We start from the raw sequence: 20,238 nt of genomic DNA, 5'->3' as shown, positions 1-20,238 counted from the left end.
CCTTGTGCCTCTTGAGAACAGTTTATTATTTGGTTAGGACAATAATTATGCATTCTAAAAAGTGGAGGGTTTTTCCTTTGCTTATAAACTCATTTTTCTCAAAAATTACTAGCTAAAGAAATGTTTTTAACTGATAAATAAGCATAGAAATGAATGAAAAATCCAGTTAATGTTATTTAATAAAAGGTTATTAATTTGTCATTAATTAGTACAGTAGATTTAACAACAGTAGAATCTGAATTTAAGTAGTTTTAAAATGTTTGTATTGCGTAAATAATAGAGTAACTTTTAAAAATCACTAACTATAGTTTAAATATTATAACAGCATAAAAACGAATTTTAATTTCCATAATTATTTTTCATCAGAACTTGTAGAAAGCAAAACTGTTTTCATGTTGATCTCAGAATAATTTTTGCATATTAAAAACAGGAAATCAAATCACCTCCTGGGTGCAAATGAATGTTTTTCAAAACACATTGTTTTTCATGATTTCTAAATGTCTTTAATTTCTTCCTATTGTGGGAAAAACCATCCTGCAACAGCACCCTCATCATTTGTCTGTGAAAGAAGAGTCTTCTGATGTGGTTCGTCAGAAGAAGAAATGCCCGAAGAAGCCTAAAGCAGAGGCTTTGCTACCATCCCAGCAACCGGCGCCAGAGACTTTGCCTGTGATCAATCCGAGTGACATTAAGCAATACGACTTTCACAGCTCAGATGAAGATGAATTTCCACAGGTGCTTGCTTTAAAACTATTTGGAGGAAGGGGGAGCTATTTTAAAGGCATTTTCTTTTATTACTATCTTTTAAAGAAATGATTGACATTTTAGAACTTTGTCTCCCTTCTTTGTTCACCCCAATGTTGTAGCATAAACATCTCTTACATTCTTTATGTAGCCACTGAAAAGGTACTTGTTTTTTGTTATTTTCCATTGATAGAATTTATTCTATTGTGGGATTTTGTTGTGGGGCATTTATGAGATTATCTGTTTCTCCCTTTGATAAAAAAAATAAGCATTATTTCTACCCTCTGTATTTAAAATAATTTTAGAAAGAAAATTGCTGAAACAAAGATTATCAATATTTTAAGACATTTGATATGTAATTATAAACTTTACATTGCCAGCAACAATGATTCCACCTGCATTATATTTTTGCAACTTTCATTGTGTTTCAACAGCATTATAGCAAAACGTTTGCAATTTGAAAATCTTTTTTTAAAAGATTTTTTATAATATAAAAGGCAATTTTTATAACAATACCTCTTTATATTTAAAAGGAAGCATTTTTGTTTTCTGAGGTTTTAATTTTACTATTTTTGATCTTAATACTGTTTAGCTCCTGGTATAGAAATACCTTTTTCTTTTTTCTTCAATGTGATAAAGTTTAAAGCATTTTTGTAACAAAGACCTTGGACCTACCACTTGCCTTAACATAGTTAACATTTTAATTTACTTGCTTAAAAATTGTTTTGAAATAACATATATTTGTAGACAGAACTATTTATAAAACACTTGGTTGTGGTAATTATTTAAGTCTAGAGTTTACTTAAAATGTGCCCTTTTGGGCTGGGTTGATTGTTTTTAAGGACCCCTGATGGGGTGATTAAGAACTGGGCTGCTAAAGATGTCAGCCCTATCCGCAGCTCCCTGCGAGAAAAGACTTCGGCTGCGAGAAAAGACTTCGCAATTTGCCTCCAGCCAGATGGCAGCCTAGGAAATCATGGCGGTGGGGTGGGGTGAGGGTGGAGTGACAGGGCGGCAGTTCACTTGGTCCTGTAGGGTTACCTACTGTGCATCAGAATCAATTCTGCAGAGCACTGCAAGAGCATATATTATTTTTACTTTTTTCCACGGGTTTAGTTTTATTACCCCCAGATAATATTTTGGCGTTCCTGTGCATTGTAATAAAGATATATCAGAAAACAGCAAAAGAAAAGAGGGAGGTAGAGGTGAGGGGAATGTTTGCTTGGATTAATAGACAGATGGCTTCTCAAAGAATTTTAGTAAGACAATGACGTGGTTGGAAAAATGGATTCATTATAGCCTTATATTGTTAGTAATAACATAAGCCTGGTGTGCTTTTTAATATATTCCCAGCCTTTAAAAAGGATGCCATGGGAAACCATGACCAATGGAAGAAAACAGATGTTACCGATTTTCCATGTTTGGAATGAACTTGTATGTCACTAAAGACTCAGAGCCTCTTCCGTTTTGCCGTTACTCCTCTTGTTTGGCCACTCAGACCAATGTTCCGAGCCAGTGAGGCCGTTTGCCCAGAAGAAGAGCCGGTTTCTATGACCCATGGAATTAGAGAAGGTGTATTGGAACCTCAAACAAATGCCTTTCTCTCTTAGATGACCCTTGCTCAGTGGTGATTTCGACACTTGTGAAATAATATGGAGAAAGCACTTTTTGCTCTAAAATTGGGAAGAGAGGGATTTGTAAGGTTCAAAATTAAGCAAGCATATATGCCTGAGCCAGTATTTTCAGAAGATGAGATGGACTTCAAAGTGAAACTTCAAGACAGCTGAAAATTAAGTGCAAAAGAACATTTTTTTAATTTTAACTCTATGGATGGAAAAATATTTATGTAAAACACATATATTTGCCGTATGGGAGCATAGAATGTGCTGTAATATATCAGTGCTCGTTAAGGTCCACTCAGATCTCATTAGGGTTATTGACTTGGTATCAGATGGCCCCAGAGAGCTGCTTTTATATATCATGATATTTATCGGTGTGACAGTGAGGTAAATATTTTCTCTGTGACGTCCCTGCACCAGCCTGCGTAGCAGACTACAAACTGGCTCGGCATTTTCTACATGGACAGGTCAGGGGCACTCACTGCGTTCTCAGTTGTGCAGCCATTCTCACGCTTCTGAGTGGAGCTGTTCCTGCCTGCTACACTCAGCACCCCTAAGTTCCCGGTCCTCTTTCCAGTTACTTATGTCAGTTTGCACCCGTACTGATAGACCTTAAAAGAACGTGGTGATCAATACAGGCAGACATTCGTTATTAGCAAAACACCACCTCTTTCCAGATTCCTTTAAACCTTGTACTGTCAGATTGTGAGCCTCTCACTTCTTTCTGCATCCAGTCCAAGCACCCTTAGCAGAAGATAGATACTCTACTTCTGATCTGAGCTTGAGATGTGATTTTAAAAGAAACGAGTAGGGAGAAGAGAATGTTCTCCTTTGGATAAAAGGCGTGTTCTTTGTATCCTTTCCTTTTTTGAAAGACTTTGTTTACTTTATCACGTTCAGCATCATTACACTCAGAGAAATTATTAGGTAAGGACACACTTACCTAGAGCTGAGGTCTAACTGGTAAAATATGACATTATACATATAAACTGTAAATTAATATATATAAACCTGCTAACGCTTTTCAGGTCTGTGACACATACTCAGAAGCAATTCACCAGTACCATGTATACTTACCTACAAGAAGTAGTCCCCTGAAAATTATTTTTCACGTGCTAGAAAATTGTGCTGGTCTTGAAATATTTGGGGAAATTTATTGCCAAGCATATGTACTATAGGAATGATTTACAATTTTGAGAAGGATTTTAATTTTAGATTATTATAAAAGTTGGTCTATGGACTTTAGAAACCTCCTAAATAGAATGCCTCTTTTGCCTAGGTACCATCCCCAGTGTCGGAAGCTGAGGAAGAAAATGACCCGGATGGTCCCTGTGCTTTCAGGAGGCGGGCAGGGTGCCAGTATTATGCTGTAAGAGCCTTATGATATTTTTGTAAACTTGAATTAACAGGTAACCCATGTAAAGATGATTTAGACTTGACCTAAAAGCAAGAAGTTCCATCAGATATTTCATATTAATACCCTCTATGAATACAGGAGTCCCCAGGGTGGTACATCTGATTAATTGCACTTAGCTGCCAACCAGAAGGTTGGAGATTGGAAGAAAGGCCTGGTGATCTGTGTCTGAAAAACCAGCTATTTAAGTTAACTATAACGTTCACGGGTGTTGAAAATTGTTCAATATATCATTGCTAACGTTAAGTCCAGGATTATTTCAGTGCCTGCTAAGTAGTTACTGAAACTTATTATTGTTCAAGTCCATCTTGTACATGCATTCCCAGTAAGTTATCAAGCAGAAAGTTAACTTTAACATTTTCAAAATTTTTACTAAATTCTTTCATGGCAATATTTTGCCTAATAATCATGTGTTGTTCATTTTTTGTTTTTCTTTTTTTTTGTTTTGTTTTGCACACTTAGAACTTGCTTTATGCTATTAAGTCCAGTTTTGGTGGAACATTATACCAAGGAGTGACCCTCACTTTCAAATGCTCAGGGTAACTATAGAGTAATGAGGCTGGCTTTCATAATGTGACTTGTGGAGACTGTTTGTCTTATTGCATTTTGGTAAACATACACTGATAACTTAATCGTGTGTGTGTGTGTGTGTGTGTGTGTGTGTGTGTGCGCGCGCACGCAGAGAAAGAGGAGAGACTGTAGAGGTAGTGGGAAGCTGGGTGTGCATTTTGCTAAGGGAAGAGGAAAACAAAGGGGGGAGGGGGACAAAGGTAGCAAGACACAGAAGAGAATTATGGAAAGGAACAGGGGGGTGGGGGTGGCAAAGAAATGGGCTATAAATTCCTTAAAAAGGAAGCTTCAGTTGGACCCAGGCATGCTTGATGTCCAATTTTTAGTTGCCTAAAAATTTCTTCTGTTTTATCCTAATAGGAAGCCTAGAAATTACTAACTTTACTACCTCTACTCTTATACATACCTGTTAAGAACAGTATTATTCTTTAAAGATATATTTATTGTAAAATACTTCAGTTGGGTTGTCTTAGTGAATGAATTTTTTGTTTGATTTTGAAAGATATTACAAACTAAATTCCAGTTTTACATTTAGATTTTAATTGTTCTACTAAAGCTCCAGTTAATTTTTTTTTGTATTAACATTTACCATTCATTTCAGATTTAATGGATATTTTGTTTATTTGCTTTTTCCTTTTTCTTTTGCAGCCTCGTTTGGACCAAATGAACCATTCATTTGAAGCTTCAGAACTGTCAGATTGGGATAAGTTGAGGTACAGGCATTGCCTTACAACACTTACAGTCCCGAGAAGATGCATAGGGTTCGCACGGAGACGAATCGGCAGAGGTGGCAGGTAAATGATTTATTTTGAACTGGGTTTTGTTTACGATCTAAAAGGGAATGAGTAGAACGAGTGTTGGTAAAATTTGTTCCCTTAATATTTGGTTTTATGTTGTGTTTTTCCAGAGTAATAATGGACCGAATATCCACAGAACATGACCCAGTCCTGAAACAGATAGACCCTGAAATGCTGAATGGTTTTTCAAGCTCTTCCCAAACTGTAGACTTTTCTTCTAATTTCTCTCGGACCAATGCTTCCAATAAACATTGTGAAAATAGACTGTCCCTTTCTGAAATATTAAGCAATATCAGATCATGTCGACTCCAGTGTTTCCAGCCAAGACTACTAAATTTACAGGACAATGATAGTGAAGAATGTACCTCAAGAAAACCAGGGCAGACTGTGAACAATAAAAGAGTTTCTGCAGCATCTGTAGCTTTATTGAACACCAGCAAGAATGGCATATCAGGTAGGCCTCCACTTTGTTAAGAGTATATCCTGCTATTCTCTTCTCATTTCCTTTTCTGCTATATAACATCTCAGGGGATACAGTGAAGGTTTATTTTCCTAACTTAAGAAATAAAACTCTATTATTATTTTTCACATTTTAACGTAAATGTCCCCATATCTATAAAACTAAGAACATGGAGTTTGAATGTGTACGAGGGGCTTCCCCCACCACCACCCCAAAAAAAACAAACTGGAATGCTTTCCCCCAAAAGTTATGTTTTATTTTTGAACAAAACAACCTTATCTCCTTCAAAGTATTCTCCATTCCACTAAGACATTTTTAAATCTACAATTCTATTCTTAGAAACATTTTTCAAATTCATCTGTTTGGATGGCTGATAGCACCTCCCTCATTTTTTTTCTTCACTTCGTCTACGTTGTCAAATCTCTGTCCTTTCATGTCCCTCTTCATTTATAGAAACAATAGAGCAAGGTCAGGTGTGTGGGGCTAAAGAGGCATGCTGATTTTTGCCAACTACTTGGGCACTGAGATGACTGCGTGAGCAGGTGCATTGTCGTGGCAAAACCAACCCCCCCGTCTGCCACAAATCAGGACTTTTTTGTTGCAGTGTTAGGCAGTCTTTTCAGAACCTGTATATAGAAAGCTTGATTAACACTCTGCCCTGGTGAAACAAACTCCAAATGTACTATGAGTTGACAGTTTCCATCCATTTGGGAAATTGACAGGCATCCAGAATGAGGTTTATCGTCAATTTCACCTTTTTTGAAATGAGAAATCTACTCATACACTTGAGTTTTCCCCATAATGTTTTCCTGGTAAGCTGTGTTCAACATCAACGGTTTCTGTGGCATTTTTCCTGAGCAGGAAAAAAATTTCACAGTCACACTCTGCCCTCTTAAATTGACCATCACAAAAAAACGAGGTTTGAGCAAAACTGCTTTTATGAAAAATTCACTGTGACCAGAGAGAACGTTCCCAGGTGACGCCACTGGGTGCACTGACTCAGAGCACGTTGCTTGATGCTAAATGTGTACTATGAAAGCTCCGCTCCACCCAGCACAATTCCAGTTTTGGGCGGGTACCCCCTCGTATGCATGGTATAGTGAATTTGGAGGCAGAATGGGTAAGGGGTTCCCTGTGGACAAGCTGGTTATATTCTGCCTTCAGATGTCGTTAACACTATACTATTTGGTTTTAGTAAAGATATTGTTTCATTTATGTGTGTTACCCTTGCTTAAATGTAAGCATTCCTCCTTGAGAGAATCACTGAAAGCTCTTATAAATGAATTTTTTTTAAAAGAAGGCTTACTATGAAGAGATCTAACTTTTGTCTATAATCTCTCTAGTTGAAATCAAAGATTTTTTTCCATTTTAAGAGACAATATGCGCATTACTTTCATATTTTAATGATATGTACATTTATAAATAATGTATAATATCTATAGAATCTAAAGTGTAATTTCTATCTGGCTTCTGTGGCTATTCTTCCCTTTATGATTTGTACAAATATTTATAATTTATAAATATCCTTGTACACATTGTATATAATGCATGGTGTTAAGAAACAAAGATAACGTGTCATGTGACTTATACTGTTTAAATGCTTTCTTTCTGTAAATGTATGTATTTTCTAAATTATGTCCTGAGTGGTGCATTTTAGTATGTGAAATAATATTAAACTGATTGAAAGTGATTTTAAATCATTTTAGCTTGAAATTTGATCTCAGTAGTGTTCAGTCTGTCTTAGTTACTGAACTGCTTATTTTCAAACTTGACTTAGACGTTTATTTGTTTAAAGGTTGTAATGGAAAATTGGATTTGTTTGAATGATTGAAAGTTGGCGAATCATTTCGCCAAATTGGTTGGTTAATTTTCTCCGAAACGAACTTTAGGTAAGGAAAAAATGGCATCCATTGTGTAAAAAATCCTGAATCTGTGAAATTTAATGAGCTATCGAAGCTGAAATGGATAAACACTTATCTAAAAGTGGCAAGATTCATAGAAATTAAAAGATAGTAGGAAGTTGACAAATACTAGGTCAAGTGATTTTTAGCCAACTTCAATAAATTTTTTCAGTTGGTGGAATGAACTAGAATTCCTATAACAAACATTATTACTCAAAGTCATTTTGTACAGACAGTTATAAAATGAACCAGAAAGCCAATTACAATTAGGTTTGAGTGATTAGGCTACTTTTCATCTCTACCAATGTATGTACCATACCAAAAAAATCATTTTGATATATTCCTGCTCATCTTGTTCGTGGCCATATATTTGCAGCTTTCTACTATAAAATTCTAATAAATTATTTTGAGATGATATTCTTACATTAACATTACTCCGTTCCAGAATATGTGCTTGTGTGTGTGTGTGTGTGTGTGTGTGTGTGTTATCAGTACTTCGTGTCTTTGGACGTAACTTAGTGTAACCTGAAGGGAAGAGCTCAGGTGGCTCGATGGTTAAGCACTCGACGGCTTATCACAAGGCTGGCTGTGGGACCCCACGCAGTGCCTTCATGGAAGAAAGACCTCGGGATCTCCTTCCTAAAAACGACCGCCTAGAGCACCCATGAGACAGTTGTACTCTGACACATGGGCTCACGGGAGCCTAGAACACCCACGAGACAGTTCTACCCTGACACATGGGCTCACGCGAGCCTAGAACACCCACGAGACAGTTCTACCCAGACACATGGGCTCACGCGAGCCTAGAGCACCCACGAGACAGTTCTACCCTAGAACACCCACGAGACAGTTCTGCCCTGACACATGGGCTCACGCGGGCCTAGAACACCCACGAGACAGTTCTACCCTGACACATGGGCTCACGCGAGCCTAGAACACCCAAGAGACAGTTCTACCCTAGAACACCCATGAGACAGTTCTACCCTAGAACACCCACGAGACAGTTCTACCCTGACACATGGGCTCACGCGAGCCTAGAACACCCACGAGACAGTTCTACCCTAGAACACCCACGAGACAGTTCTACCCTGACACACGGGCTCACGCGAGCCAAGAACACCCACGAGACAGTTCTGCCCTGACACATGGGCTCACGCGAGCCTAGAACACCCACGAGACAGTTCTACCCTGACACATGGGCTCACGCGAGCCTAGAACACCCACGAGACAGTTCTGCCCTGACACATGGGCTCACGCGAGCCTAGAACACCCACGAGACAGTTCTGCCCTGACACATGGGCTCACGCGAGCCTAGAGCACCCACGAGACAGTTCTACCCTGACACATGGGCTCACACGGACACAAAGATGTAACTTAGATATTTCCATGCAATTCGGCGGTAGAATGCCATACAGCTAATAATTTATTATCAATAATTACATTTTAAGTTTTAAATATCCATTGTTTAATTTATGCCTATTACATCATTTCCTTAAGTTTGGGTTAACCTTATGTGGGTTCAGTTATAGTTCAGTACTGAGAAATTTCTATCAGGTACTTGAAGAGAAGGATTTAGGTCTTTTTAGAAGATGTATTTTTAAATTTGATGAGCACAAACAAAATAATTGAACCCTTGTCTGTATCTCTTTCTCTTAATATATGTTTTCGTCTATTTTAGTTTAGCCTTCTATTCATTCTTAGTGACCTCGATGACATGAGAGTATGTGTTTCATTAAGTCAATATCGACCATAGATTTTTTTTAATCAACAGAGCAGACCACCAACTTAGACAAACCATGAGTAATTACTTTTCCACTTCACAGCTAGGAAATTAGCAATATGCAGCAAAGGAAGAGTTTATTTTTTTTTTAAAAAAGAAAGAAAACGTACTGCACTTAAGAATAATATTTATATCACTATTATGTCTTTTCAACTGAGTGTGCACGGGGACTCCAGCTTGAAGGCTTCAGAATTTCGTGTGTGATGATAAGGTTAATATTATCAAATCATAATCTGTATCCTAAATATCTGAATATTTTTTATATCATGAATATTTTTACGCCAACTGAAAAGTAGGCTAAAATTGAAATGTGTGTTCCTTGGTACTAGAATAACTTCAACTAAAGGTTTTTCATCCTAAGGTGCTTTATTAACTTTTAAGTAACACAGAGGTGCTTTCTTAATTGAAAAACTATTCAGTGTATAGAAGCAAGTCAGAAAGAGAGTGTGTGGAACATAGCAAGTGACTAAGAAAGATGAATTTCATACCTAATTACTTAGGATCTGTTCTATGACCATTACTGTGCTAAGTGTTTAAAGTTTCATAAGATAATAACCCTTGCCGTCAAAGGGTTTGTAGCACATGGCAAGTCTCACACCCTTTATATAAACAGACGATGAAGTACTTCGTCGCTTGAAAGTGAGTCCTTGTTCTTTGAGGTGCTGACACCACACCCAGTGCACCGAGTAGATTTCCTGTAGGAGAAGCCAAACGGCTCTAGAGTTTCTGAGAGTATTAACTTTCTAGGAGCAGAAAGCCTCGTCTGTCTTCCTAGGAGCAGCTAGCTGGTGGGTTTGAAGTTCTGACCATGTATTTGGCAACCTAATGCTTAACTCACTGTGTGACTCAAAACTCAAAAAAATAGGCTTTTATCCAAAAGTAGCCTCCCTTGTGCAGATGTGAAGGACCAGAATCATTTACATTTATCTTTGTTTTTGACTAATAGCTGTACATTAATGTTTGGGGTTTTTTCTTTTCTGACTCAATATACAGCATAAATACCAATACTTTGACAGATTCCAAATATCTTGGAATTGCCAATTTAAAAAGTCATTAATATTTTATAGAGTTTTTTTAGAGACATTTTGATTTTTTTAATTTCCCGATTTCCTCTTCCTATTTCTTATTAAGTTGCCATAAACTGTGTACAAGCATGAAAGTTGTGTGACAGGCAGCAGCGCTGTGCTGCACCAACCAGCCTATGGTACTCACACTTATTCCAGGTTCGGCGTTGCTGCTAAATGTGAGCAATGGATTCAGGATCTGCTCACTTACTTGCTAAAGAATACCATAATGAAATCTCAGTTGTAATTCTTGAGCTGGATGTTGGAAGTTTAAATAGATCGCTAGTCCATTTTTATTATCTTCATATCTTATTTTCTTCATTTCCCCACTTCCTCAGTTTCCCAGTTTATTCTTTAGTCTGTCTTTACCCGTGAGAGCATAAAATTATAGGCTTTCTGAAATCCTGGATAGACAGTGCCAATTTTTAAGCATTAGATTTGTCTTCATAATTCCAGATTTCCTGTAGGAGAAGCCAAACGGCTCTAGAGTTTCTGAGAGTATTAACTTTCTAGGAGCAGAAAGCCTCGTCTGTCTTCCTAGGAGCAGCTAGCTGGTGGGTTTGAAGTTCTGACCATGTATTTGGCAACCTAATGCTTAACTCACTGTGTGACTCAAAACTCAAAAAAATAGGCTTTTATCCAAAAGTAGCCTCCCTTGTGCAGATGTGAAGGACCAGAATCATTTACATTTATCTTTGTTTTTGACTAATAGCTGTACATTAATGTTTGGGGTTTTTTCTTTTCTGACTCAATATACGGCATAAATACCAATACTTTGACAGATTCCAAATATCTTGGAATATATGAACTTTCATCTGACTCTCAATGCTTTGAAATCCAACTAGTGATTGGATCTTAAATCCCCCGAATAACAGCCCCAGATCTGTGCCTGAAAACAAATTTGCATTTACTCCTCTTTGCTTTATTCGGCACATATGGTAAAATTCCTGGAACAGAAGAAATGCTGCATAATATGTCCATTGTGAAATTAAGATAACCACATTTGTTGTTCTTCACTAAACTGTGAAAACCTGGTTTGGGCCTGCATTTCTCAAATTTGAAGAATTACCAAGAATACTTTACTCAAGAGTAATTGAGGGGTGAAGTTTAAGAAACAGTACTTTTATTGCACTAGTGTAAACTGCATATTTGGTGGGTGACTGTCAGAAGATGGGAAGGAAAAGAGATAGAGGTCAACTCAAGACAGACTATGAGGGTCACATATCCGAATGCTGGAAAATGAAGCGAAGCACCGTTAGAAACAGGATTAGCATTCTAAGGGATGGTATTCTAAGCGTATACAGATTTTTCTCAAGAACAAAAACTGATTGATAAACCCAAGGATAGGCAATGAGCTAGATACAGGCCTTAGTGAAAATCAGACTTTTTTATAAACTTAATATATTTTAAGATGCAATTATGTTACTAGTGTTTGGAATGATGTAATCGGTGTACATGAGAGACAAAATTGCTTACTAAGGAGTATGGATACTTCACTTGAACAGTGAAATATTACCACCTTGACAAGACAGCCAGGTTTACAGACAGGACTTGCAAGGGTTTAAATATCTATTCTGGTCATTTTCAAAATATTGGATCTAACATGTCCCTGTGCCTATAGCCGAATGGTGAAGGCCCTTGGTGTTGCAAATAGTTAGAACCCTCAGCTGCTTTCCTGGAAGGTTGCTGGTGTGTGTCCTCAGGCGCATCTGCAGAGAAAGACCCCTAGTCTACCTGCAAAGCTCCACCATTGGAAACCCTGTGGATCCCTATTCTGACACACACCCGGGCTCGCCAAGAGCCAGAGTTGATAGGATAGCGAGTAGTTTTGGTACCTCACACAAAACTGAGCCCTTGCCTCTGCTTAATTCCTAAACAAATGTGTTCCTGCTACCACTGAGCTTTTCTTGGTAGGAATGAATGCTTGCCCTCAATGAAAAGTCATTGAAGAAATAAATCTCATGGGTGTAGTTCAGTAACTTATGAGAGGAGTCCTGGTCGCTTAGTGGTTACAAGTTAAGTCTGCGATCCACAAGGTTTGAAGTTCGAAACCACGTTCGAAACCACAAGCTGCTCTTGGGAGAAAGAGCTTTCTATTTTATTATGAGAGGAGTCCTGGTAGCTTAGTGGTTACAAGTTAAGTGCGCAATCCACAAGGTTTGAGGTTCGAAACCACAGCTGCTCTTGGGAGAAAGAGCTTTCTACTCCATTTAATAGTTAAACAGCCTCGGAAACTCAGAGGGGCAATCCTAACTGTCTTATAGGGTCTCTGTGAGTCAGCATGGACTCGTGGCATTGAGTTTGGCTTTTATTATTTTTATGAAAGGAAAAGTAACTAGCAGAAGAGTTGCTTTCAATCAAATTTCCACCCTTTTCCTACAAACTACTAAGTCATCCCTGAGGATGTCAGTTAAAATGTTGATGTCCGTGCCATGAAAATCCTAAGTTCTTACCCCTTTCTGTCACTCTAGGGCAGTGAAAGGAGTCAAAAGGGGTATGGTTTTTAATGTTTTTATGTTACTGTTTTTGTCTAAAGAGTTGGAGTAATACTAAACCATACCCAACAACATTCTGGCAGACACATACATCAGCTTGTTTAAGTACAGACCACCTTATTAAAGCAGAGAAAATGCTAGATGTCAAGAAGGGAGAGTTCCTATATGGAGTACAGGGGGTAAGAGGGGGAAAGAAAATGAACGTAATTTCTCAAAGCATATCCATTTTATAAAATTATGTTTATGTCATTGATATGCTACTAAGAATGAGATTTGTGGCAAGGTTTCTAGTGTCAAAAGCAGCCTAACTAGGATGAGAATGATGGCTCATTGGTTGTAATTAATTTGTGTTAAATCTGGGACAGAATTTTAGAATTCTATGGGGAAATGGTCATGACAAGGCGGGGCAATAACTATAGGTGTGTTTTTTAAAACGGGCAATGTATCACCCCTTTTTTACATGACAAATGATCATAAAGGCACATTTGCCATAATTGGCAGTACTTTGCCAGTTATACACCATTAACAACAACAAATGCTGGATTGCTCAGCCCACTAGTTTCCATACTAGTTAATCTGAATTACGAAGGCTTAACTATTTGAATTTTTGGAAAAATAAAGAGATTCTCATTCTTTGCATCGAAAGATTCATTTGCCTTTTATCTAACACACTATTTCTCATCTCTATTCCCAAGGTTTACAGGCAGCTGGACATTCATGAGCACTTTAGATATTTATTTTTGAAAACTGAAAATTTAGAAAGAAGCCCCTCCCCCATTAAAAATAGAACACAGACAGTGAATGTAACATGTGCATAGAAAGACATTTGATTATGTGGATAAGTTATTAAGATAACTACTGTATACTTCACAGATACAGGGAACACTACAACTTCCCAGTGAGCGCTGTAATAGCCCCAAGTTTTCATGATAATGTTAGGTGCCCTACACATAAAGATTACCCCTTATCGAGGTCCTGGGAGGTCGCTTAGTAAATAAGGTATTCTATGTATACCTTGCTGTGGGTGGAAGAAGCAGTTTGAACTCACCCAGTGGTGCCATCGAAGGAAGGGCTGGTCATCTGAAAACCCTGTGAGCGCAGGTCTCTGACACATGGGTCCCCACGATTCAGAATCAATTGACTACAAAGGACTGGTGGTGGTGCTTAAGCATAACTTGTTATATGTCTAATTTCCCATAAAAAACAAACTTTAAAAAAAATGTATTTGTAGTCCTACTAAGAAGAAATCTATGGGAGAGTTAAGTGCCCTGGGGTGAGAGGATAAACTCCATTCAGTCACATCGATCAGATTGTTCATTTGTATGTAAAGGTTGGCTCAACTTAGTATTCCCAGTTTGACTGTATAGCTCATGTCAGGGGCCCTCTGTTTTACTTATTTTTCCTTTGTTCACTACAACTCTTAATGCCCCCACACTGCATCATAGTAGATATTTATGGAGTAAGTAAAACAATCAGGAGAAACAAGTCAATCAGAATATGGCAATATTACTGCATGTATTTTGTGATTTAATGTTTCCATATTCTAAGAATGTACTACTGTATGAAAATAGTTTTGTGTCTTCTAAATCACTTTATCAGTGACCTATGTAAAGATCAGTTAATGAAGGTTTGTTTACCATATATTCTCATGTCTTTGTGGTAAAATTAGGTGCCTCCACTGATATTCGGGTCGGCTTATACTCATGTATACAGTACATCTTTTCTAAAAAAATCTTAAAAGTTTTTTATTGTTGGATTTTGGGGGGTCATATTTACAGTGGGTGTTTGTACAACAAATTCCCTTACCCTTTGACGGTTTCCATACATACTGTTCAGTGACAGCAGGTCTCTTCTTCAGAATGTGTCATTGTGGTGTTTTAACAGTTCCTCATGTTGTAGTGGCCCCCCCCCCAACCATAAAATTATTTCGTTGCTACTTCATAACTGTAATTTTGCTACTGCTATGAATCGGGCGACCCCTGTGAAAGGGTCGTTGGACCTCCAAAGAGGTCGCGACCCACAGGTTGAGAACCGATATTTTAAAGTATTGTTGACCTTTTGGTCTCGTGTAGACTTTTTTAAATTGAATGCTATACTGGTGGATAATATCCTTTTTTTTTTTTTGGCCAATCTGTTGATTTGCTAAAAAGTGATCAGGGGTAGTTTCAGCTGGACTTTTAGGCAGAAGTTTCCAGTGTTTTGTTTTCATTGTAAATTCACTAACTTTTAGCATACTCTGTTTGGTCACAACAATTGATTACATCTAACCACAACATCCTAAGTTCATCAACATTTCTCTTGTTCTTAATGAGTACTTTTATAGATCAAACTGGCTTAACTGTGATTTATTGTTTTGCTGGATGAATATCTGTGTCTTCTACTCTGATTTACAATCACAAAAGTATGTTCACTTAACTCTCATAGATGAAAACCCATAATAAGAGTCATTTAGAGTCTTGCAGATAGTTTTGTTTTCTTATTAAGGGAATATCATTTGTATCAATAAATAAAAGTTTTTTTCCCATTGCATAATTAGCATGCATGAGACTTGAGCGTGATCTCAAAAGTAACTAACTGAATAAAAGATAGAATCCAAGTAATAGAACTAAAGAGTAAACGCTACAGATGAAAGCCTTTCTGTGTGTGTCACGGTTTTCAGTGTATCATGTGAACCAATCTTGTTGAAAGGTATCGTTTTTATTGGGTCCTTTACTGATGATGTAGATTGTGATTTGTAGTTGTGAAATAAGTTTGTATTGTATTCTGCTCAGGTTATTAAAAATACTTTGAAGATTTACTTATTTCTGAAATTAATGTCCTTTACCAGTGACAGGGGGTATCACAGAAGAGCAATTTCAGACACATCAACAGCAGTTAGCTCAAATGCAAAGGCAGCAGCTCGCTCAGCTTCAGCAGAAACAACAATCTCAGCCTTCCGCGCAACAGACGCATCCAAAAGCACAGGTAAACCTGCCTTTTTACACCATGCCACGTCTCCTGCTTTGTTTCCTAGTCAGTACTTTTGTTCAGTTCTCAAGTCGCAGAACATAACCTTGCTATTGGTACTCTTGCTTTTTAAACTATAACGGGTTTCTTTCCAATTTATATCATTTAAGTGACTAGTGTGAAAATAAAAAAATTCACTTCCATTGAGTCTTCTGTGACTCATAGTGACCGATAAGGCAGCTAAAACTGCCCCTGTGATTTCTGACATAGTAACTGGTAATGAGAATTGAAAGCCCCATTTGTCTTCTAGGAACGGTTTCAAACAGCTTACTTTGTGGATCACAGTCCCGCATAAAATAACTATGCCACCTGGGCTCTTAGAGAAGGCCCTAGAGATCAGAACAAAAATATTTATAATTGGGAAGTAGATTTGACATTTTAGTAGCTGGAAAAAAAAGTTTTACGGTATAGGTCTTAAAGTTGTTGCTCCATTTGCGTTGTGATATTATTGCTCTCACTTTGATTCTCAATTTATCCCTTCATTGGATAATCAAATTCCAGAGTAATGGTTGTGGTAAACTCGGTGATGGCTGTGCTTGGTGAGCTGTCAAGCAAGGATCTACCCAAAGAGGTCGCGTTCATCCTCAAAGGGTTGTTCTCAGTCCCCAAAGCCTCAAAGTACAAGTGTTTCTTTGTAGGGCATACACTGACCTTGAAGATGACGTTCAATGACAGGAAAATCTCAGTGTCCCTAAGACACATCACACACTCCTGTGACAATTGGGTGGATCTGAGACCGGCCCACAGCCTAGAACTATTGAATGTTCGTAGCAGTTAACCTGTACTGTCTTAGAAACAAGGATGAATGGTCATTGGCTCTCCACTGTCTGCTTTTTCTAAGTCTCTTGTATAATCAGCATAAAATATTTCAGTCTACTGTGTGGTTAGGCCAAGATTCATTTTCACATTGTGGCAAAAATGACTGTTCATCATCTCTGTGATTTCCACTAGATCATAGTAGCTAAATCGTCGGCATTCATTAGTATTCATAAGGAAAATGTATAGAGCATTAAAAGGCCTTTCCCCACACCCACCCACACACATCTTCTCCCTCTTTCTCAGAAATAGTAGGTGTCCCGTGTTTAGTCTCTTCCATGCCAGAAATGGTTGAAGCCGTGGGTCTCGATATCTAAACACATGTAGCTCTTTAAAATTAGAAAGCAGAAGTCTCTTAGATTGGCCGTATTCCGTAGCATGTTTCTGATACTGCATCTTGAAAATTGAGTCTCACTTTATTCATCTTGTAGGGCTTGAGCACATCTGACTGTCTGTCGAAAACACTTGACTCAGCCAGCGCCCACTTCGCTGCATCGGCAGTGGTCAGTGCACCTGTTCCAGGTCGCAGCGAGGCGGCCAAGGAGCAGAACACCGGCCACAGCAACATAAACGGTGTGATCCAGCCTTCAGGTAAGGTCAGGCTTTCACATGGTACTCCTGGCTTCCAGTTGTAACTCACCGATTTGGGGTGTCGTTTTTGTTTCTGACGTAGTTTTAAATTCAAAGGGAACATGGTGTAGAAGAGGCCCATCAGTTAGTTCTCTGCGTTATTTCTAAGGATTCGTGTGAGGGGATTGCCACCACTCCTCGTGTCACCCTAACGCGTTGAAAACCCAGTGAGCTAGTCAGCACCCTTCACCATCGAAGCACCCGTTCACTGCAGGGCATTGGTAAAAAGATGAACTGTAATCCATTGGTCTGTTAATGAACTTGCAAAGGGTTACCTTTCCACCCGTAGACCTTAATAGGCATACTTTTTCCAACTTCTGAAACCCTGTCTGCTTCTTGCTACCCTGAATCCTCAAAAATTCTAGCTGTTCCTATCATCTTTCCAATACTTCTCAGATCCTAGGGTTTCTTCCCAGTTGCTTTTAAGATGCATGCGTGCATGATCGTGGTTGTCCATCCTTATGAATGCTTGTGCATTGCATCTCTAAACCTCTCTCATTTCTATCAACCCCCACCCTCCAAAAAGGAACTCTGACCAGGGCCTCTCTGCCTTGTTCTGCTGCCTCCAGAGTCCCCAGCACGGAGGCAGCAGAGTATTTGCAAGTCTCCTTTGTGCAAGCCTATCAAAAGAGGGCCTTTGGACAAATAGTACATCATACCTACTATCCAGAAGGTCTCTTTCGAGAAGCTGTAGTGTGTAAAAGTAACTTGTTATTTAATTAGACTCAGAATGCTCACATTTATTTTCAGGTTAACTAACATTTCAAGAGTTTAATCATGCCCCATAGCATAAATTGAATGATATTTTTTCTTTTTCTTTTTTTTAAATTTTTTTATTTTTTCTCTTTTATCAGGAACCTCTAAACCATTGTACTCCACCAGTATGGCTTTATCATCCAACCCAGGGATTTCAGCTGTACAACTTGTAAGGACAGTTGGCCACACCACTACAAACCACTTAATCCCAGCATTGTGCACAAGCAGTCCTCAAACACTTCCCATGAACAATTCCTGCCTGACCAATGCCGTGCACCTCAATAATGTCAGTGTTGTTTCACCAGTCAATGTGCATATCAATACAAGGACTTCAGCACCATCGCCAACAGCCTTAAAACTTGCCACAGTTGCTGCCAGTATGGACAGAGTGCCAAAGGTTACTCCCAGCAGTGCCATCAGCAGTATAGCCAGGTGTGTGCGTGGGGTGTGTGTGTTTTGAGCACCGCTCTCTCCTTTTGTTCTGGCTGCTCCATAGGAGGGAGAAGACATTGTGCGTTCCTAAAGCAGAATATCCATGGACAGATACTGAGGGTCTTCTTAGTGTGAAGCTCTGTGGCTTTCATTACTTGAGTTAGCTGGTAGGACGCTCGCGCCCAACCAGAGCTGTAAAAACATCAGATATTTAACAAGTGCATCCAAGAATCCTATCTTAGATTTCTCTTTAGTAGCTTGTGGTTGTTGTTGTTTGGTGCCATCGAATCTGCCCAGACGTACAGTGACCCGCTCTGTACAGCGAAGTGAAACACCGCCTGGTCCTGTGCTGCACTCACGATTGTTCTTATGTTGGACCCCTCGGTGCAGCTACTGCGGTTTTCGCTGTGTCGGTCCATCTCCTGGAAGGGCTTCCTATTTTCCACTGTCCCACTGCTTTTGCAGTTTAGAAAGTCTCAATGGGTAGCGTTATCACGAACTTCAGCGCTGTGGTTCCGAATTCCGTTTTCTTCAGTGTATTTATTTCACAGGAGGCCCGGTGGCAGCAGTGGGTTAGCTATTGGGGAAGGTGGCCGTCTGCTTCCATGAGGACTGACAGCCTTGTCGACCTGAGGGAGCAGTTCTGCTCTGTCTTTGGGGTCGTCATAGGTTGAGATCAACCTAATGGCAATAAATTCAGCATTATGCACAAAGAATATTAAATAATTTAATCTGTTTGTAAATTTGTGTCGAGAATTTTCTGATACTAAGTCTGATCATGTATTTTGGAAAGTGATTTTTTTTTTATCTTGTTTTCTATGATGCAAAGAGAACAGTGAATCAGAAAGGGAGGGGGAAAGGGATTTGTGTGTGTTGATAAGTACATGGCCTTTAACACCATAAAGGGGAGGAATTCAAGTAACATCATGTTCCTACTGGTTATTATTTTTGAGCATCATATGTCCCATCTATATTGTTAAAAGAAACAGAAGAGCTTGATATCCTGTTGTAGTTCTTACAAATAAAGAGTATCTTTGGCTTTTACTGAAATAACTGTGTTAAATTTTTACCTTTCCTAAATAAATAATTATCATCAATTGATTAGGAATTCTGAGCTGAAGAAAGCTTCCTCATTCCTGTCCTGGATTTGTACATATATTTTTGCAAACACATATTTAGTTACATTTAAAATTCCTGTAAATAATAAATATCTTCCTGTAGAGAGTGCTAATCCTAATTTTTACTCTTTGCCTTATTATAGAGAGAACCATGAACCAGAGAGATTGGGTCTAAATGGAATAGCAGAGACGACAGTGGCCATGGAAGTGACATAACTTCTGGCTGTGGCTGTGCCGACGGTGTGCAGGCATTCATATTCCAGCTGAACGCACACGGCGACTCTGCGGGTCACAGAGCGTACGATGCACCGAAAAGGACTACAGTATATCGGACCTTCGATCGATATACAATGTATATTTTGTAAAATCGGGAAAATCACTACCTTGTAAAATAGTTTATTTGTATCATCAATATTATTTCTGTTACTTGAATAGTAGATATTCATCATCATGCTTTTGCACTTGAATTTGCAACTGAATGGATTTTTAAAATAATTCTTTGTTGGGATCATGAGCATGAAACGGGATCCTGCATCACTTGTTTTAACTATTTATTTTGCCATGTTTACATTTTGTATCTTGTAAAACTAAATCCAACGTTGTGTCTAATACCTTAAAGATTCATAGCTAGGAAAT

At 38.5% G+C, this 20,238-nt stretch overlaps 1 protein-coding gene across 1 annotated transcript in view; it reads left to right on the top strand.

Moving 5' to 3' along the window:
• The window catches only part of EPC2 (enhancer of polycomb homolog 2), a 119,987-nt gene extending 99,760 nt beyond the window's left edge, over positions 1-20,227 (top strand). Inside the window, exons 7-14 of the mRNA XM_004703833.3 lie at positions 544-735; positions 3,643-3,732; positions 4,996-5,141; positions 5,255-5,598; positions 15,672-15,808; positions 17,098-17,257; positions 18,151-18,484; positions 19,746-20,227. Coding sequence (XP_004703890.1) covers positions 544-735; positions 3,643-3,732; positions 4,996-5,141; positions 5,255-5,598; positions 15,672-15,808; positions 17,098-17,257; positions 18,151-18,484; positions 19,746-19,818 — 1,476 coding nt within the window. The 3' untranslated portion in view covers positions 19,819-20,227. The remainder of the gene's footprint in view (positions 1-543; positions 736-3,642; positions 3,733-4,995; positions 5,142-5,254; positions 5,599-15,671; positions 15,809-17,097; positions 17,258-18,150; positions 18,485-19,745) is intronic.
• Positions 20,228-20,238: the final 11 nt, after the last annotated feature.

The sequence above is a fragment of the Echinops telfairi genome, unplaced genomic scaffold (genome assembly GCF_000313985.2).
Source record: "Echinops telfairi isolate 266 unplaced genomic scaffold, ASM31398v2 ScPeMD7_4;HRSCAF=17, whole genome shotgun sequence".
Lineage (NCBI taxonomy): Eukaryota > Metazoa > Chordata > Mammalia > Afrosoricida > Tenrecidae > Echinops > Echinops telfairi.
This window is presented reverse-complemented; position numbering and strand designations above follow the sequence as displayed.